General features: G+C 39.7%; 1 protein-coding gene across 2 annotated transcripts in view; it reads right to left on the minus strand.

Moving 5' to 3' along the window:
* Positions 1–4,981: 4,981 nt before the first annotated feature.
* Positions 4,982–22,202, minus strand: part of snx16 (sorting nexin 16) — a 33,308-nt gene continuing 16,087 nt past the window's right edge. For both annotated transcript variants that reach the window (XM_080194338.1, XM_080194337.1), the window contains exons 5-8: positions 22,043–22,112; positions 10,099–10,235; positions 8,304–8,420; positions 4,982–6,535 (exon numbers count right to left, since the gene is read on the minus strand). In XM_080194338.1, coding sequence (XP_080050464.1) covers positions 6,430–6,535; positions 8,304–8,420; positions 10,099–10,235; positions 22,043–22,112 — 430 coding nt within the window. In that variant the 3' untranslated portion in view covers positions 4,982–6,429. The remainder of the gene's footprint in view (positions 6,536–8,303; positions 8,421–10,098; positions 10,236–22,042; positions 22,113–22,202) is intronic.

The raw sequence follows: 22,202 nt of genomic DNA on the forward strand, positions 1-22,202 counted from the left end.
GGCACCAAGGGTGAAGATCTGGAGTGCACAGAAGCTGAAGTAAAAACAATTCTGCTGCATTAGGTGCTCATTGGAGTGGTGAGAATGTTAGCTGGCATCAGTAGAATTAAATTTCAAGTTATGATGAGAAGAACCTTATAACTTTAAATGACACTAAAAACCTGGGTGTTTACAAACAAAATAGGAGTCAGCTCATTGGTAGTGTTTTGCCTCTGCTTGAGATGGTCTTGGGTTTAAGTCTGAATTAGAGATGAGCACATATTCCAGGCTGGCACTTCAATGCGGGACTGAGGGAATGCTGTACTTTGCGTCATTGAATGTTTTTAAGACAAGGATAGATACTTTTTTGAACAGTAAAGGAATTAAGGGTTATGGTGAGCGGGCAGGTAAGTGGGCCTCATTCCATGAAAAGATCAGCCATGATCTTACTGAATGGTGAAGCAGGCTTGAGGGGCCAGATGGCCTACTCCTAGTTTTTATGTTCTAAGAAGTATCATCTTTTGGATGAAAAGTTAAACTAAGCTCTTAGATGAAAAAAACACATGGAATCACTGCCAACAGTTTCATGGATATTTATCCTTCTGCCAGTATCACTAAAATAGATTTTCTGGTTATTAACCAAATTACTATGGGACTATATTTGTGCAAGTGTTGCTGGCTTTCCCCACAGTTGTTTACAATGAGCAAGACTCAATAATACAGGAATGAGTTGAGGTTGAAAACCAGCCATTACGTAGGATATGACAAACAGTCCATTCGGCCCAACCGGTTATTTATACTCCACTCAAACTTCTTTCCATTTGTCATCATCTAAATCCACCCATTGCAGAGATCATTTCCCTTCAATCACTCCACGTAGCGATAATTCTTTTAGATGGCAGAGCAGGCTTGAGGGGCCATGTGGTCGTTTTCTGCTTACATTTCTTTTATTTTAGAAACCTTTGCATCCTGCAGTGGTTCAAGAATACAGCTCACCACCACCTTCTCAAGGGTAACTAGGGATGGATAGGCAATAAATGCTGGTCTAGACCAGCTCTGCCCACATCCCATAAAATAATTTTTAAAAAATGAACTTGACTGAATGACTGTCATTTCCTGTTATAAGTTGGAAAATTTGAGTTAAATTGAAGGGATTGTCTCAAAATTCCTGATCCATAAGTATTTTGATAACTGAACTAATTGACAGGGGATAGCACCAGATAAGAGAATTCATTTAAAACAATTTTTAGCCCACCCATGTTTTAAACAATCACAGTCCAAGGTTTGTAACTTCCTATTGCTATCACATGCAGTAGACCCCAACAAAGTTATCCTTGTTTTTATTGGAAGGCTTGTTTTTGTTGAGAGATTTGCTAGGTGCTCAAAATTGTGAGGGATCTAGTCTAGATTAAGAGTAACTGCCTACTGGTGATGGGTCTTTGATCAGACTATATTGATTTAAGGTGATTGACAAAAAAAAGAAAGATGACATGAGAGTTTTTTTAGTGTGGGGTTAGGATCATAAATATGCTGCCTAAGAGTGTTGGATGCATTTAATTGTGGCTCCCAAAAAGGGAATTGGACAAATATCTGAAGATCAAGAAAAATGGTGTTATGGGCAGGTAAGTGAGACAAGCTGAAATACTGCTGCTGTAGAGTCTGTGTGAACTCAACAAATCACATTCACTTTTGTGCTCTAATTATTCTATGATTGAAGCATATACACATAAGAACTCCAATAAAAATGCTCATGTAATTAATAGTGAATGTCCTGGGAGGTACATTGAAAATATTGATCTTTCCTTAAGTTGTTGTTTGAGACAAAATGGGATAGTTGTCCAAAGCTGCTGCTGTTCAACCTATAGAGCATATGCTTGTTTTACCACCTGAGGATTGGAGTGTCAGCAAGGAATTGCTTCTTTGGAAAGGAAGGAGAAAGGAAAGTAAGTGTGCCTTGTAAAAAGAAGTGGGATAAGGCATATTATAAACTGCTTATGAGTCAGAATAGATGTGGCAATGCAACCTCATGCATGCTATAAAAAAATGGTGTTCTAGTTACATTTGTGATGTATTTGACCTCCAGCTGTACTTTGACACCCTCTGCCTCCTGTTTCTTTGACTTTGTGCATTCCCCACCATTGACAGCTATGGTATCAATTGTAGACGTCCAACCCTGTAGAATTCCTTCTCTCAAACTCCTATGTCTCGCCACATCTTTGACCAAGTTTCTGGTCATCCTTCCCAATATGTATCTATCTTGTCTCAGTACCCATTTTTCCAGATTACATCTGTAAGGATTGAGATGTTTTCTATGTTAAATATATGGTATAAAACAGGTGAAATCTTGTCAAAAATAGATGCATGTTGATCAAAAAAATCATAACCATATCAATATAATGTAACAAAAATCTTGACTTATTTTTGCCAACTATTTAAATTCACATCTATCTTTATAAACTTCCTCTATTATATTAGCAAAAATGGATTGAGTTTCCACCGAATCCACTAACTTGAAGGACCTACAGAAACCCTGGGTATTTTGAGACTTTTGCAGAGTGGGGAACCCACGTGGAACTTGAGATTTTATCCTGTAATTATACATAAAATGCAATAGCAGCATGCAGGAAAACCAAATATTCCCACAGTACAAACAATGTTGCTTTCTAAGTTCACGCAAGCCTTGGAGGTATTCTGTGTGAACTGTCTCACTTAATATTAAGACAAACCAGCCAAGATCAGGAACTTGTGTGAAAATTAGATTTAAAGTCTAGGCTAGTACACTAAGAAATTGTATTTTTATTTAATTGAAACATTTTTTAAAGCTCATACCTATATGACCAAAAAAAAATACATGACACTGGCTTGATAACTTACCACAAAAAAATGAAGGCTTTCCTTGCACTTTTTTTTCTCTTGCACCTTAATATTTTGGATATTATTTAAAATAGTTGATTACTTGATTTACTGTATACTGTTTTTGTTAAACTACTTGATTCTGTTTTTGGTCTAATTAAGCTGTACTTTCAAATGAGGGATAAAATCAAATTCAGATAGGTCTTAAGTAACTTTGCTTTCATTGGAAAATCTGCTTAAATGCATAATTTTGTTACAGTTGAAATGTATGTAAGCAAGAAAGTCTTATTAAAATTTAGTTTTAACATTTCTAAGTTTATTAGTCTTCAAATAGAACTTGTATCATGTATTTATGTATTTGTATAGCTGTTCTTTGAAGAAAAATGCTACCATTCAAGCAACCATCCAGTAAGATGGTAAAATACAAGAACATTTTGTAAATAAAAGTACTTAATTTACATGTAACCAAATGTCTGTGTTGAATGTTATTTTTATTTAGCATTAAGAAAACCTAAAAACAATTTTTGTTGGCACATTTTTGGAAGTTAAGCAGTTTTGCTGTTCAACTTGACCGTAGTAATAGCAAAGCACTCAATACAATGGCATCACAGCAGGGACTGATCATGTCTTTGTGCACATGTGTATTTTAGCAGAGCTGATAAGCAGCAGCTGGAAACCAGAATCCTAACTAATTTTCCATCTCTCCCTAAATCAGTACATTCAAGGCAACCAACAAACAAAGGTCAGCTAATTAAACTAAAGCAACAAACTCTAGGATTTGTGGAGTCTCTATAGTTTAAGTATTTGCTGTACATTACTATGTCCTCAAAAGATCTTTATCAATCTATCCTTTATTATTGTAGAAGAAATATTTATAGGTATGTTGTTCATCCATCATTGATGAAGACCACAACACCATTAGTCATTTTGAGGCTGGTTTTGGTGTGTCAGAAGATGATTGATCAGGCCAATTTGGGCACAATGTCCTGGCACATAGTGGACAGACTTGTGTAGACACTAGTTGTTGCACTGGTTGTTCTGGAATTGAGCAGGTCATGCTTAAGTTGTGCTTCAGCAATGCACCTTGCTTTGTGAGCTTGACAGCCTTTGTGGATGAGGTAGTGCCAGGTAGGGCAGTTTTGTGCCAGTGTTTCCCAGGTGGTTGGCAATGTCAAGCAACTTCAGGGAGGCCTTGAGTGTGTCTTTGAAACATTTCTTCTGCCCTCCATGGGAATGTCTTCCAGCAGAGAGTTCCCCAAAAAGGAGCTGCTTGGGTATGTGCTCATCTGCCATAACAGATGATATGACCTGCCCACCAGGTCTGCGCTCTCATTAGCAGTATGTGGACTGATGGTAGACTTGCTCTAGAGAGAACTTTGATATCTGGTACTTTGTTTTGCCACTGGATGTGTAATATTCTGTGAAGACAAGTCATGTGGAAATGATTGAGTTGTCTTGCATGCCTTTGATACATGGTCCATGTTTCACAGGCATCCAGGAGGGTAGTGAGTACCATGGCGCTGTAGACTCAGTTTTGTTGCTGGGCTGATTCCTCTACATTCCCATACAGTGAAGTGCAGTCTACCGAAAGCAGAACTTGCCTTTGCTATTCTGCAGTTAACTTCTGTGTCAATAGTCACTGCTTGGGAGAGGGTGCTGCCAAGATAAGTGAACATGAAGCAAAGGATAGAGGGGAAGATGGGATCAGGCTACTGAGTTAGATGATCAGCCATGATCATGATGAATGGCAGAGCAGGCTTAAATGCCAAATGGTCTCCTCCTATTGTCTATGCTTTTTCATAGAATAAATTTTAGCTACATCTCTATACATTAGGGACTAGCTCCTTCCTAACTAAGAAGTGTTATTTTTAAAGTAAAGCCAACCATGGCTTTGTAGACTACATTTTAATCACTGCCAACAAATTTTCAAAACTACCCTGTACAGAAATGTGAAATATTTTTACCAAGTTAGAAGCACACTTCATAATAGTTGTGAAGTTGTTGAAGGTTAAATGATCATTTATCATGGCAATGGGTTGGAGCCTTGTCAGCTGATGATCCTGTCTAGGAGAAAATACATAAATTACACAAAACAAATCATTGCTTTTAGCATCAAATGTCAAGAAGAACACAGTACTAAATGACAAATGGGGAAAAAAAACTTTATTTAAAAAACATTTTTCCACAAATGAAACCATGCAAATTAAAACTAGTATATTCCCCATTTCAGTAAGTTGCATTTGTTTCTATGCAAAAGTTCTTAGTGTGGTGGGGTAGACCCATGGTAATATGCTGCAATTTAAATCATGCATAAACCCTCCATAAATTTGGCACAGCACACAATGCATACTTATATATAACAAAACACCTAGGCAAGGCTTCTAGTGGAAAGTTAAAGCATCTGATCTGTTAAATATCTTCTTTAGGGGCAATATATCTCACTCTGAATTACTAGCATAAATTAAGAGATTCTGAATATGAAATCAGGCAGTTTTGGAATAAATACTCAGAATTCTGTCTCCCAAACTTCATAACCCACTTGCCACAAACTCTAAGATATTGATGATGAAGTAACAACTGACATGTTACATCTTTTGCAAATCTAGAAAAACAAGGCACTTAGAGCAATCAAGACATGTAACTTTGATGAACCAACATCACAATTTGATTGTAATAATAAGATAAAAAAGCATTTCAAAAACTAAAACATTTGCCAATGAAACTTGACAAAAGTTCAAATGTACGGTCTATACCACAATCTAGTGAACATTTGTGTTTTCTTTCTAGTCACAGCTGGTAGTAAACTAAATTACTGTCTACACTACTGGCCAGCCAAAATCAGCAAAGACCCCATTGAAATCATCACTTTAGCTAGTTTGTAGAATTGACAAAATTAACAGGTATATTTTTGCTTCTGATCTAAATGAGATTAAATGCTGTATTTGTGCCCATTAGATTAAACGAACTTACGCATCTTAAAGCTCAATTGCTTTCATCCAAGCTGTAATGATGCCCATTCAAGCCATTAGTTTTGTTTTGGAGAAACCGAATGATATTCAAAAGTAAACATCACGTGGAACATTTAAAGTTGTTTAATTAACAGCAGGGGAAAAAAAATTGGCTTTCATGTCACTAGGCAAATACAGCTTAGTTAGTGAAATGGCCATATCATGCTTGAATTTACCAGTAATGCATTTTAGCCAAATATTTCATGTATGTACTTCTAGATGGAAATTGAGTGCAGCTTACAGAAAAAAATATTGTACAAATAAAACTGAATGGCTCCACCATAAAATCAATGGCTCAATTTGTCTGCATAGTGATAGTTTGGACCTACAATTAAGAGCACAAATTTGCAAAATTCAGAGCCCAGTAAAGCTGAATTAATAAAATCTACTTCATTGCATCAGGCAAAAATATACTGAAATATTTATTTACAGGAAGAGCAATTTCCTTGGTTACTTCAGGAATGATGAATCCTAAAAACATACACATTGTCAAAACCATATTGATTCATAGCTTTGAGCTGTATTCCAGCTACAGCTATTGCAATTTATTACCAAGAATAATTATCAGCATTAACAAAGGGGTGTTCCATCAGTCTTCTTCTGCAGCTTGGGCTTCTTCCACAAACATAGATGTTTCAGTTACAGGGCTGTTCCAGGAGGCTGTACCTTGTTCTTTATCAGACTCCATTCCAGAACTAAAATAAATAAAGTAACAAAAAATCAAACATCTTGCATTTATATTTTGTTTTCACTTAAATAAAATTGAGATCACCCGCTACCCAATTGAGCAAGAGAATTAAATAAAAATCCAGACTGGCGTAGCGGTGGTGGTGTAAATAAAGGAGTGCAAGTTGGGAGTCCTGAGGTTCACTAATGCTGTTCCTCATTTATATGGGCATTTATACAGACTCCAAATTTATCTTCTCACCTATCCACCTTAGGCCACACACCAAAGCTATCTCAAGTTAGTCCCCATATAATACTTTTCAGTTTCCAGGGTGCTTTCCCAGCAGACCTTCAAGAAAGAAAGACAGGAGTGGCATTAATATGGTATCATTTGCACCCTCAGGAGATTCAAATTGCTTTACGAACAGTCACATACAGAAATAGGCCAGAAAAGTAGCTGCCCCATCACATGATATTTTACTTTCCCTCTTTGCCTTTATGGTCCTTGATTAATATTGCTAAGCATGTTAAATATTTAAATCTCAGTCAGTCTCAGATTATGTGCATTAGAAACTGCACCAAGATAGTCACACAGATTAGCAAGTCTATAAGAACAAAAAATGTTTGTTGTGGAATAAAAATTGAAAATAATTAAAATTATCACATACATTAATGCAGTTTTCTAAAGCAGAAAAGCTTCAATCCATACATGGTAGTTATGGGTCAGAAACCAGGATAAACAGACAATCTGGTATCGAGCAGCATCAACAATGATAAGATGCTGAATTTCACTTGAGCTTAAAGGAGTGAAAGAGATGTCAGAAGAAAAGATCCTTGATTTAAACTAGGCACTGGAAAAACAAGGAGAAATTGGCTGATCAACAGCATAACTCACTAATAGATTACAGGACCTATACCCATAAAGAGCAATTAGGGTATTTCCATCATGATGCACTATGGGGTCTACAAAGGTTTCTGTAGTCAGATTTAACAGAGGGAGAATACAAATAAAAGGGAAGATCGAAGGAAGCAGGCATAAACAGGTGCAGAGTTAGAAAATGGAACAAAATGCATCGCATTTGTTGTTGATCATTTTCCTGGAGCATGAAAGAAAAACTTGCTACTAGTATTAATTATAACAGCAAAGTAAACCAAGAAAGAGATGGCAAAGAAAATGAATCCCTGAAAAGTAGATAAATAACTGGTAAGGCATGACAAAATTAATAATTTGTAATGGCCTTCATTGGAAAAAGGTCGATGTCACTAGAACTGTACAGAAGTAAAATAATTACTGAAGAGAGACCTACAAGCATTTAAAATGAATAGGTTGTTTAGCTCCTTGGCCCTTTCTACCATTCAGACACAAGATACACAAATGTATATCACTGTGTTTTTTGTTCAGAAGGTTAATAGTCTTTGGAATTCTTTTCCCTAGGGAGAAATAGAGGTTGGGTCATTGAATATATTCAAGGTTGAGATTTTTGATGGACAGGCAGGTCAAGTCTTATGGGAGGCGCAAACAATAGTTGGAGTTGAGGTGACAATCAGATCAACCTTAAATGGCAGAGCAGGCTTGAGGGATAGAACTGCCTATTCCTGCTTTTATTTATTTTGTTCTTGTGCATGAAGGAAGAAAACTAACAGACAAAATAAAGTAACTGAAGCTAGAGCAGTCTCCAGACACAGTTCTCATAGGTAATAAATATATTGGTAAGTAAATTGGAGATGTGTTTATTATAATCCTTAAAAAATTGCACATTATCCCCCATGATTTAGTCTGTGAGATTTCAATTCTACCTATTATCCTCTATTACAGCTTGGTCAGCTTCTACTGCAGAAGACTCAACTTCTCCACTACATTCACTCTCTTGTCCAGATGGTCTACGTGTTTTCTCTTGCTCCAAGGATATTTCCCTACAAAACAGTCCAAGAATGCAAAGCCATATTTTAATACAAAATTATACAACACACACACACTCAGACACACATATGCATATATTCACACTGTAATAAAACCACATTCTGTGGCTCTATTACAGTCTTAGTATCGAGAAAATTAGAAAAGAAAAAGAGTACTTGCAAAAAGAACTGGCAATCTTAAAACTCTCAACAGAAACTGATCAAATGTTCTTTACATTGCTGCCAGAGAGGTTTGCTCTGCTGTGACAATGCTACATGAGGACATGTTAGGTTATGGTGATATTTATGGTTGAACAACCCATACGACATTCAATGGCTGGTATCAGGAAAGTTGCAGATAAGCAGGAAAGAATATCCAGGAAGCAGAAACAGCACACACATTCAAGTCTGAAATAAAGTTCACATAATGCAATATCAGGAAAACAATCAGACTGTCAACTGCAGTATAATGTTCTTCATACACAGACCAGCATAGTTTACATTTCACAAATAAGCAGTTACATTATTTGGCACTTCAGTGGACAATTTCCTATTGCGATGTCCAAAGCACTGCTGATAATTTTCCAACAACCCAGAATTATCTTGTGTCTGACAAACTACCTCTCCTTAGCTTTTGTAATATCTATTTTGCAGTATTAGTTTGCTATGAAAAGTATTCCAGGAACTTCTGAGGAATATAGAGGACACATACATGGCACTTCTGACGATTTTTTTCAAGTTACTTTTCATTTTCTATGTAGAAGATCACTTCTTTGACACACCAGGTGAAGCAGTTTCTTTCCTTCAGTGGCACATACTACTTAATTCTTGACTGGGTAGTCCTCGGTAGATTTTACAGGAGTAAGGACGTGAAATTATGACTTTAAATACCTGGTCATTGTTGTTTACACTCAGGATTATTGAAGATGGACCTGTTGAATGTGAATCTGTGGACCAGTTTTTCATTTTGCACCATACTCTGGCTATAGGGAATGACAGCATCATATGACTAGCTCAAGGTGGCATGGGGCTTTCAATCGGGCTAATTACATGGAATGTTGTAGGTTGAGTGGTCCAGTGAAGCATTCCAAAGTGTTTTCACATCTCACAAACCTTAATACTGTTGATTGTTAATTTAAATGGTGTTTTTTCCAGTTTTGTAGTTTTTATTTGCTCGTGGGGCGAGGGGGAGCTGCGTCGTATTGTTTTGTACTTTGGCTGCTCCTTACCTTTTTGAAAATCAGTAAAATTATAAAAAAGTATTCCAGGTGATAGCCCTACCAAAATTAATTATAAAGCTGTGTTTTTGTAATTTTTGGGCAAGCTTTTTATGTAATCTTTCATTCAAGAGGCCACGTGAATAATGCTCCAAAAGTGTCACCAAAGCCTCTTTTAACTAGTGCTGGGACAGACCAAGAATTGCAATTGTCCCCTTATTTTCCTTCTAATATAGCTGGCCAGAGATTAGTCCATTGGCTGACTAGATTTTATCTCAAACATCATGTCCCAATGACAGCAGTCATCTGAATATTTCAAAGGGAGGCAGCAATTAAATAATTTAACTCAGAACAACCTTATAGTAACTGCCATTGGAATGGATGAACTGTTACAACTCAAGTCATTGATTAAGCAACTTAGGGCATTCATTTTAGCAAATCAAAAGAAACTCCACAAAAACTGTATCGCCAAATACCTGATTCTATTCTCTAAAACGTCTATATGAAGATGCTTTTCTTCTAGTAATTTCTTCAAAGCCTCAATTTCCTTCTGTTTTTCAGAAAGTTCTTTCTGCAGTCTGTAGTTAGTTTCTTCCAATGTTTCACAGAAAGCCTGGATGGAAAACCATAACTAGATGTAAAACGCTGGTTCTTCCATTGAGCCAAATTATTCAATATAAAGTGATTATGAAATGATGCCTTAAATAATCATAACTATGTTATAAATATATTGCAACTTTCAAAAGTATGATGAGACATTAATTTTTTCCAACATTTTTATCTGCAAATTAAACAGGTTAGGTCAACTAGCTTCTGAAGGAATTACACCCATATTAATAACCCCTCTCTTTCCTAGATACCAGCCAGGGGTAGTTCCAACATCTAAAATCATTTTACTATTATTTAAAAAATATCAGGTGTGGGTAGTGAGATCTCCCAGTGCATTGTGTATACTCTGCACTGGGAGATCAGGATGCCTGCACAATGGTATCCCTAGAGCTCAGCAGCTAGCATCCTGGCATGAATAGTGCCCCCACCCCCCCTGTGCTGGCAAGAATCACATTTGGGCTCTCTTTTTATCTCAATGCCATTCAATCGCCCAAAAAAAAAGGGTGCAATTCTCTCCAGTTTTCATGCTTGTTTGGCACATAGAATTTATTTTATAAGATCAGCCACTGTCTTTTGATCATAATCTCTTTCTCCTTAGGCAGCCCTCCATGAAGGCACTGCTCATTTGGTTTTGCTGGTCAGTTGTAAGAGGACCCTGGCAATGGGATTTGTGATCCTGGTGCACCTGGAGAACAGGGCTGTGCTGATGAAGATGGACCCTGTCATGGCAGCATAGAAATACATGTGGTCTCAGGCACATTTCTCAAGTAGGTGCTTGGCTGAATGTATCGCCTGTTCTGCAGGCCATTGGAGCAGATCACATGTAGTCCCCTCTATGCACAGCTCCAAGTCCCACGTGTGTGCCAAGTCCTTGAACACGCTAGAGATGAACTGGTGTACACTGCCCATCGTTATCTTCCGAGGCATGCAGTATTTGGCAAGTTTCTCTGGAGTTTGATAGCGTTGCCCTTCGTGACCAGCAGGTGGTTGATTTCAAACCTACCAGAGTACGAGTCAACTAGGACCAAGTGTTGTTTACCATTCCATTTGAAGATATCAGCCACCTTGAATGACCATGGGAGGTCTGGGACCTCGTGTAGTTGCAGTGGCTTTTTGGTTTGATGTGACATTACACGGTGCACCAGATATTTCCCTCTCCATGATCGTATACATCAGGAGCCAGTATAGATGCCTTTGCTCTATCCTTCCAGTCGGGTGCTCTTGGTGGAACGGCTGGGCATATTACTTCTGCAGAAGCATGGATCAGCTTATATAGTTAGTTCATCTCTCATGGAGGAAAATGTATGCAGCTCATGCAGAAGTTCCCTTCAGGACTGGAACCAGTCTTTCATGATGACATTGTGATGTTGTCTGCAGATGAGATTCACCTGTAGGGCATCGAGTCCTTGGGTTCGACAAAAGGAAAACACCTCCACAGTCATGATGTTGATGTCCCCCTCATGACTTGTCTTGTCAGTGGAAGACAGAAACGCCCTGGGAAGGGCATCAGCCAGGTAAAATAATGTTTATTATTAGTGTCACAAGTAGGCTTATATTAACACTGCAATGAAGTTACTGTGAAAATCTCCTAGTCACCACACTCTGGCAGCTGTTCAGGTACACTGAGGGAGAATATAGCATGGGCAATGCTCCTAACTAGCACGACTTTCAGACTGAGGGGGGAAACCGGAACACCCGGAGGAAAACCAAACAATCATGGGAAGAAAGTGCAAACTCTGCACAGTGATCTAAGCCAGAATCAAACCTAGGTCTCTGGTGCTGAGAGGCAGCATCGCTAACCACTGTGCCACTTGCAATAGAAATGTCAGGACTGGGATTTGAACCCACATCCCTAGAAAGGGACTAGAATTCACCAGGCGTACGTAAGGCAAGGAATCACACTCCTTCAGCCTGGCACCTTAGACCATGGCCATCCTGACAACTTCCAACAGCTTCTTACTGCATTAGTAGATGACACAAACTGCAGCATTGCAGCTTGAGGATCATGTATTCCAACCATGCAGAACAGGCTTCTTAGTTATGAGTGTCTGATGATCAGTTTCAACACTTAACATATATGAAATCATGCAATTTCTGACTGGCAAAAGCTAGGGCAAGCAGTCCCTTCTCAACCTGAAGACTGAGTCTCAGTGTCAGTGCCCTATGATGCAAAGGCTACTGTTCTGCCATTCTGGTTGCAGACTGCACCAAGTCTGTGCTAGGAGACATCTGTGGATGGAGAATAGGTGCTCAAACATATTGTAGCACCAGAGGGGCTAAATCCTTGCTTGAGTTTGTGCTCCTGCCAGCACCATTTGACATCTTGGTGGAGGAGCATATGATGGGGTCCTGTGATCTCATTTTAGCAAGGAATGAACTGGAAGTGTAATTCATTGTACCAAGGAATTGCTGCAAAGCATGTCCACAGGAATGGACATCTGTCGTAGAGCTATCTATGGAATCTGGCTGACCCAAAATTTGCACTTAAGAGTTGAACTTTAAGTATATGGTTCTAATTCTGTTGAGGATTCAACACAAACAAGCATTGTGTTCTTGTATCGTATGACCCCAGTCCAAGATATCATTGACTTTGCAGGGCTGTCCTGTAAAGAATTGTTCCATGCACTTTTGGAAAATCTCACTGCCAATGGAGATCTAATAGGGCATGCAGAAAATAAAAACAGTACCTGCCTATCAGAGGTATGAATATAGTATGTTTATGATTCTTCTTTCAATGGGATTTGCCAGAACTTGCATTTCACATTCAAGATGCTGAAAGATTCAAGCATGGACATGTCAACTATAACCTGTTAACCATCTTCATAGGGTGATGAGATCTGAGCAGTGACTTGTTAGATGGACTGAGCCGATTCAAATCTTAGCTGTGCCAATGCAAATCTGACTGTGCCATCTGTCTTTCCTAAAGCCACTACTGCTGAAACCCATTCTTGACCTTGTCTATGGGGCTATGGCACCCAGGGTTGTCATTTGGTCCAGTTCATCGACTACCTTCTGTTTAATAGCCAAGGATTTTTCTGCAAGGAGGTCGGTCACCAGTGGAGTCCCCCAGGGATCTGTTCTCGGACCCTTGCTGTTTGTCATTTTCATAGATGACCCGGATGAGGAAGTGGAGGGATGGGTTAGTAAGTTCGCCGACGACACGAAGGTTGGTGTTGTGGATAGTCTGGAGGGACGTCGGAGGTTGCAGCATGACAGATAGGATGCAAGACTGGGCGGAGAAGTGGCAGATGGACTTCAACGTGGATAAATGTGTAGTGGTCCATTCTGGCAGGTCCAACGGGATGCAGGAGTACAATATCAAGGGTAGGAGTCTTAGCTGGGTTGAGCAGAAGGATCTTGGGGTCCGGGTCCATAGGACGCTCAAATCGGCCTCGCAGGTGGAGGATGTGGTCAAGAAGGCATACGGTGTACTGGCCTTCATTAATTGAGGGACTGAGTTTAGGAGTCGGGAGGTAATGCTGCAACTTTATAAGACCCTTGTCAGACCCCACTTGGAGAACTGTGCGCAGTTCTGGTCACCTCACTACAGGAAGGATGTGGAAGCTATTGAGAAGGTGCAGAGGAGATTTACAAGGATGTTGCCTGGATTGGGAGGCACGCCTTATGAAGATAGGTTGAGGGAGCTAGGTCTCTTCTCCTTGGAGAGACGAACGTTGAGAGGTGACCTGATAGAGGTTTATAAAATCTTGAGAGGAATAGATAGGATGGATTCTCGGAGGCTATTTCCCAGGGCTGAAACGGTCGCTACGAGAGGACATAGGTTTAAGGTGCTGGGAAGCAAGTACAGAGGACATGTTAGGGGAAAGTTTTTCACTCAGGGGGTGGTGAGTGAGTAGAATCGGCTTCCGTCGGTGGTGGTAGAGGCAAACTCGCTGGGGTCTTTTAAAAGACTTCTGGATGAGTATATGGGATCTAATGGCATTGCAAGTTACAGATAGTTCTATGGCTTGGTAGGTATAAATGTGATCGGCGCAACTTGTGGGCCAAAGGGCTTGTTTGTGCTGTAGTATTCTATGATACTCTCTTTGGAGAAAAGGTTGCTAACAGTGCAGAGTCATCTAGCCTCATTTACTGCATTACAGGTGGCTTCCCAATGAGGTTGCAGTTGATTAGGTCTTTATATCCTATCACTTCTGGAATCTAGTGTGTACATTTGGACCAAAGTAGATTAGCCTCAGTGTGATGCTGTCCTGAAGATCCAGTGGTTTCATATTTTGGTCAGTGATGTGAAACTGGAAGCTCCCCAGAGTGCAACGGGGAGTAGCCACATCTTCTGTGCAGATAGTTTGACTGCTATATACCACAAGGTCCCTCAGTATTAGGAACTGGCGCAGCATATGGGTCCATTTCCCCTAGCAATTGTCTGAACATAAGAAATAGGAGCAGGAGTAGGCCATCTAGCCCTTCAAGCCTGCCCCGCCATTCAATAAGATCATGGCTCAGTTCCACTTTCCCGCTTTCTCCCCATAACCCTTAATTCCCTTGTCTATCAGAAATCTATCTATCCGTGACTTAAATATATTCAGCGAGGTAGCCTCCACCACTTCAATGGGCAAAGAATTCCAGAGATTCACCACCCTTTGAGTGAAGAAGTTCCTCCTCAACTCCGTTCTAAACTGCACCCCCTCCCCTTATTTTGAGGCTGTGCCCTCTAGTTCTGCTATCCTTTCTAAGCAGGAAGAATCTCTCTACCTCTACCCTATCCAGCCCCTTCATTATCTTGTAAGTCTCTATAAAATCCCCCCTCAGCCTTCTAAACTCCAACGAGTACAGACCCAGTCTATTCAATCTCTTCATAAGCTAACCCCCTCATCTCCGGTACGAGCCTGGGCAGTATGTTGCAATTTGTTCCAAACCCTGGAGAAGTGACTGGCTGCAATTGGGCTGGTGGCATAGTCAGATTGCTGTAGTTTAGATCTGCATCATTTTGCAAAATGATTCTATTTGCCACATTTGTTGCAACATTTACTAAATGCTAAACATGTAATTCTGAGTGTGACGGCTGCCACAGTTGGGACAGGACTTGCTCTATACTGTGAAAGCATTTGTTTCCCGCCACCATAATTCTTTGCTGGTTCTTTCTGACTATGCATTGAGCATACAGGTGCTGATGGTTGATTGCAACATTAGATATTTTTCACGAAGAAGCTGCTTGTGCACATCACTACAGACCCCACACACAATGCAAGCTCGTTAGTGAGGGTGCCAAATACATATTTTTGGTTAGAATTTTAAGTCGCAATGTTGGAGTGAACTAATTCATCCTATTTTTGCTCGGTAGTTTTGAATTTGTGTCTATCCAATATAATGTTATTCTTACTGACAATACCTTGGGGCCATCCTTTGCCACCTCTGTTTGAAAAAAAGACTTAAATTTTTCAATGGCCTCAGGGACAGCTAAGTATAAGGACATAAGTAGTAGGAGCAGGAGTAGGCCATCTAGCCCTTCGAGCCTGCCCCGCCATTCAATAAGATCATGGCTGATCTGAAGTGGCTTAGTTCCACGTTCCTGCTTTCTCCCCATAACCGTTAATTCCCTTGCCTACCAAAATCTTATATACCTGTGACTTAAATATATTTAGTGAGGTAGCCTCCACCACTTCAACGGGCAGAGAATTCCAGAGATTCACCACCGTTTGAGTGAAGAAGTTCCTCCTCACCTCTGATCTAAACTGTCCCCGCCTTATCTTGAGGCTGTGCCCTCTAGTCCTGCTGTCCTTTCTGAGCGGGAAGAATCTCTCTACCTCTACCCTATCCATCCCCTTCATTATCTTATATGTCTCTATAAGATCCCCCCTCATCCTTCTAAACGCCAACGAGTACAGACCCAGTCTATTTAGTCTCTCTTCATAGTCCAACCCCGCCTATCAGAATAGCACCCATCGATGCCAACTCTCTGCCTCCTATTAGACAGCCAATCCTCTATCCACACTAACACCTTACCCCCAACTCCATGCCCCCTAACCTTCTGAAGCAACTTTTTGTGCGGCACCTTATCAAACACCTTCTGAAAATTGAGAAACACCACATTCACCGGTTCCCCTCTGTCTACCGCACTAGTCACATCCTCATAGAAATCCAATAAATTTGTTGAACACAACTTCCCCTTAACGAATCCGTGCTGCGTCTGCTCTATCAAACAATTCTTCTCTAGGTGCCTATTTCTTCTTTGATGACGGATTACAGCACTTTTCCAACAACAGACGTTAAACTAACCAGCCTATAATTCCCTGCCTTTTGTCTGCTACCTTTTTTGAACAGTGGCGTAACATTAGCCGTTTTCCAGCCTTCCGGCCCTTCCCCAGAATCCAGCTAATATATCCTTTCTTAAATAAAAGGACCAAAATTATACACAGTACTCTAGGTGCGGCCTCACCAGTACCTTGTACAGTTGCAGCACGACCTGCCTGCTTTTATACTCCATCCCTCTCGCGATAAAGGCCAAGATTCCATTTGCCTTGATTACCTGCTGCACCCGCAAACTTAGTTTTTTGTGATTCATGCACAAGGACCCCCAGGTCCCTCTGCACAATAGCACGTCGTAATTTTTCACCCTTTAAATAATAATCTATTTTACTATTATTCCTTCCAAAGTGGATAACCTCACACTTAACAACGTTATACTGCATCTCTGCCAGATCCTTGCCCACTCACTTAGCTTATCTAAATTTCTGCGCAGACTTTGTGTCCTCCACGCTATTTGCCTTCCCACTTATCTTTGTGTCATCCGCAAACTTTGTTACCCTACACTCGGTCCCCTCCTCCAGGTCATCTATGTAAAGGGTAAATAGCCGAGGCCCCAGCACGCCACTAGTCACTGATTGCCAAGCGGAAAAGCACCCATTTATTCCGACTCTCTGCTTTGTTAGGTAGCCAATCCTCAAATCCACGCTTACACTTTACCCCCAACTCCTTTATCTTATGCAGCAACCTTTTGTGAGGCACCTTATCGAATGCCTTCTGGAAATCTAAATACACCACATCCACCGGTTCCCCTCTGTCAACCTCACTCATTATATCCTCAAAATTCCAGTAAGGTAGTCAAATGTGACTTTCCCTTCAATGAATCCATGCTGTGTCTTTGACTGAACCATTATGTTCCAGGTGTACTGCTATTTTTTCCTTAAATGATAGATTCCAGCATTTTCCCAACTACGGATGTTAAGCTAACCAGCCTGTAGTTACCTGCCTTTTGTCTACCTCCTTTTTTAAAAACAGTGGGGTTACATTAGCTGTTTTCCAATCAGGTGGCACTTCCCAGAATCCAGCAAATTTTGATAAATTACTTCTGCCATTTCTTTTAGTACCCTGGGATGCATTCCATCCGGACCAGGGTATTTGTCTACCTTCCAGAACGTAAGAAATAGGAGCAGGAGTAAGCCATCTAGCCCTTCGAGCCTGCCCCGCCATTCAATAAGATCATGGCTGATCTGAAGTGGATCAGTTCCACTTTCCCATTTTCTCCCCATAACCCTTAATTCCCTTGTCTATCAAAAACCTATCTACCCGTGACTTAAATATATTTAGCGAGGTAGCCTCCACCACTTCAACGGGCAGAGAATTCCAGAGATTCAACTCTTTGAGTGATTAAGTTCCTCCTCAACTCTGATCTAAACTGCACCCCGCCCCCCCCTTATCTTGAGGCTGTGCCCTCTAGTCCTGTGCTCTTTAGTCCCATTAGACTACCCAGCACTACCTCTTTAGTAACAGTAATCATTTTAAGGTCCTCACCCTCTACAGTCCCATGACTGTCAATTATTGTTATGCTATTTGTGTCCTCCACTGTGAAGACTGACACAAAAAAACTTGTTTAAGACCTCGGCCATTTCCTCGTTTCCCATTATTAAATCCCCCGTATCTTCTAAGGGACCAACATTTACTTTAGCCACTCTTTTCTATTTTATATATTTTATGCTAGTTTACATTCATAATCTTTCCTGTCTTTATTGTTTTCTTAGTTGTTCTTTGTTACTTTTTAAAGCTTTCCCAATCTTCTAGTTCCCCACTAATTTTGGCCACTCAGTATGCATTGGTTTTTAATTTGATACTCTTTTATCCATGGCTGGTTATCCCATTTCTTACGTTCCTTCTTTTTCACTGGAATATATTTTTGCTGAGTATTGAGAAAATTCTCCTTAAAAATCCTCAACTGTCCCACCAATTAGTCTGTATTCCCAGTCTACATTAGCCAACTCCACCCTTATTCTATTGTAATCCCCCTTGTTCAAGCACAGGGCACTGATTTGGGACCCTACTTTCTCACCCTCCATCTGTATTAGAAATTCAACCATATTGTGATCACTCATTCCAAGAGGATCCCTTACAAGGAAATCGTTAATTTTACCTGTCTCATTACACAGGACCAAACCCAAGACAGCTTGCTCCTCGTAGGTTCTGTAACATACTGTTTGAGGAAACTATCTCGACAGCATTTTAAGAACTCTTAAGTCCACCACATCTGACTTGAGTTGTCCAATCAATATGGAGGTTAAAATCCCCCATGATTATTGCTATTCCATTTTTACATGCATCTGTTATTTGTTTGTTTATAGCCCACTCACCTTGAAGTTATTATTTGGGGGCCTATAGACTGCACCCACCAGTGACTTTTTCCCCTTACTATTCCTTATCTCCACCCACATTGATTCCATATTTTGCTCCTTAGAGCATATCTCTCTCTCACTACTGTCCTGATGTTATCCTTAATTAACAGAGCTACCTCACATCCTTTTCCTTCCTGTCTATCCTTCCGAATTGTCTGATACCCTTGGATATTTAGTTCCCAGTCCTGGTCACCCTGCAACCACGTTTCTGTAACGGCCACTAAATCATACCCATTTGTACTGCAGCAAATCATAAGCTGGTTAGCTTCATGTCTCTCATTGGAGAAATGAGAGAATCCATTATTAAAGAGGTAGTAACAGGACACTCAAACAAAACCTCAAGTTCCCTTAACACTAAGTGGCAATTTAGCATGGCCAATTAACTTAACCCACACACCTTTGGAGTGTGGGGAGAAACCGGCATTCGGACGAAACCCTCAGACATAGAGAATGTGCAAACTGCGCACAGCAGTGACCCTAGGCCAGAATTGAACCCGGGCCCCCAGTGCTGTGAGACAGCAGTGCTAACCACTTGCCACCATGCCACCCTATACAGAGTCAACATGGTTTTGTGAAAGGGATCTTGTGTTGCCAAATTTGAGTTCTTTGAGGATGTAACAGGGTAGATAATGAGGAAGCAGAAAACATTGAATTTAGATTTCTAAATGGCATTCAGTAACCTGTGATATAAAAGGTTACTGTTCAAGAGAATATGGGGATATGTTAGAATGAATAGAGAATTGGTTACAGAGGAAACAGAACTGGGATAAATTAATCTTTTTTCAGATGGCAATAATTATCTGTAGCTAGTGGAGTAGAATAGGGATTAGTGCAGCGGCTTGAATGATATTATTGACTTGGATGAAAGGACTGACTATTGGAGCTACATTTTCTGACAATAAGAAGATAGATTGGAAAGAAAGTTGCGAGAATACCAAGAGTCCGCAAAGAAATATAGATATTGATTAAATGATTGGCAAATTTAGTATAATGCAGAAAGATGCGCAGTTGCTCACAAGTAAAAGGGAATGGAGTAAGACATGAGCAAATAAAAAAAATCAAGATGAGGAGTGATATACAATTCAAAAATCCTATGGTCTCACTGAACCCTTCTGACTTGGTCAATTTTAAGGTTGGAAGTGGATCAGTGGTAGCAATCTTGTCGCAGTTAGAAGGCTGAATTCAAATCAAGGAAGGAATTGGATTTAAGCAGCATCTTGACAGAACAGGGTTTTAGGGAAAGAATGCAAGTTTATGAACTAAACAGCTGAATGTACTGAATGCTGGTGGAATGACGAAAATCAGAGATATGCAAGAGGTCAGAAGTAGAGAAATATAGTGCTGGAGAAGATCAGGGATAGGGAGGGACAAAGCCTTGGTGGGACTTGAAAATAGATTAAAAATTTGTTCTGTAGAATGGTCTTACAGATTCAAAACATTAACTATGTTTCTCTCTCCACAAATGCTACCAGACCTGGCTGCGTTTATCCAGCATTTTGTTTGTATTTCAGTTTTCCAGCATCTGCAGTATTTTGTTTTGATTAGAATTTTAACATCTAAGATACTTCTGAGCCGAGGACAACGTAAGTCAGCGAACACGAGTTCTATACTTCGGATGTGATCGAGTTCTGTCTGCCTCTCAGGTGAACGTGAAAGATCTTGTAGCATTATTTCAAAGAAAAATTGACAATCACTTTGTGTGGGACCTAGCTGTACAAATTGGCTACCATGTTTCCCAAAGTACAACAGTAACCATTTCAAAAGTTCTTCATTGACTTACGAAGTGTTTTGGGATGTCTGGAGGTCATGAAAGGCACTATTTAATTATTTTTATCCCCCATCCAGTTGTGTCAAATCATTTCTTTCCATTGCTAGACAGAAGTAAAACAGATGAACAGATTTCCCAATTCCAGTGCAGTACTGGCTCGTCCAATTACAGATGTGATCATGTCTTACAGATTCAGCAAAGACATAGAATAGAGTGTTCAGACAATCCTTTCTCAGCATGAAAACTATGATGAAGAAAAGCAAAGAATGCTATATTCTCTTTTGCTTCTCCCCAGAGTTAGTAGGTTTCTCAGGAAATTGTTAAATGCGAGCATTCCAATCTCTATGCTGTATATCCTTGCTTGGTGGTTTTATCTGCTTTACATGCTCTCTGTATGGCTACCTAAGAAGCAGAGGATTGTTAGTTTTAGCATTTGGCCTAAAGAGCACAAATTTCTTCCATATGCTTGGCTGGAGAACATTTCCCAAACTTTAACAATGAAGTATTTAAGGAGCAAAGAAAACCTACTTAACAAAAATAAACTGAAGAAATGCTACATACCTCAGGGTTTTATACAACGTGGAAAGAGATCAGAAAGTGTGGCACCACTTAATTGCAACATTATGACATTCTCATGCTTATCCAGCACATAGCATCCCTAGAAACCGTTAACTCAATTAGGCTACATATACTTCTTTCAAGGATATGGCAATGAAGTGGTATCCTTTGTAGTAATAGGAGGATGTAGATAACGTGATCGGAAATACCAAATTGACAAAATTAAAGGTCATGCTGAATCCAATTGAGCATTCTTCAAATTCTTGAGTAAATTAGTTTTACATTCTTTCAAATATAGAAAATGGCATAAAGGACAACAATTGCAATTGTGAAGTTCTGAATTGTTTAAAATTTTGAAAATTAAGACCAAGAATCTATCCCAACTTTTAGATATAAAACGCAAGTCAAAACCAATACAAGTTAGCACCAGAAAACAATCAGCTCTGTGTTGCAACAATTCTGTGACAACAGTAAAGAGGACCATGCGTGGAAAGATAGATTTAGAGATATAAAGTAAAGATTATTCTTCCAGAACACAAATGCATTATATTCATCCAGCTCACACAGCATCTACAAAATGTTATAGGTGGAATTACAAATAAAAGATTAACTACTGGTCCAGGCTCAATAATGTCAAGCAACATCTGAAAAAAAATGTACGTTCAACAACATAAAAAGGTCATCTTGTGTAAACATATTGAACATTAAATTGCATTAATTAACTTCACCCATGCCTTGCATTCCTGCTTTCTTCAGCAAATGTTTCAACGTCCACAAAAACAATGAGGCTACTGTGCATATAACTATTTGTTCTTTTGCTGTATTAATTTTCTATGCAGTAAAATGAAAGTAAAAACTTACCCTACTCTCTTCCAGGCTGTCAAAGGGGCCTGGTGGATCATCCAGACATAAAAACTCTCTCACTGAAGTGCTGAAAAGACAAGGTTACTTTAGGAGAGAAGATGGATTTTGATGCAGATCAGTTTCCAAGAAGTTCCATACATTTTGTACAGAGAAATTG

Source organism: Carcharhinus amblyrhynchos, chromosome 8 (genome assembly GCF_965287045.1).
Source record: "Carcharhinus amblyrhynchos chromosome 8, sCarAmb.v2.hapA, whole genome shotgun sequence".
Classification (NCBI taxonomy): Eukaryota; Metazoa; Chordata; class Chondrichthyes; order Carcharhiniformes; family Carcharhinidae; genus Carcharhinus; species Carcharhinus amblyrhynchos.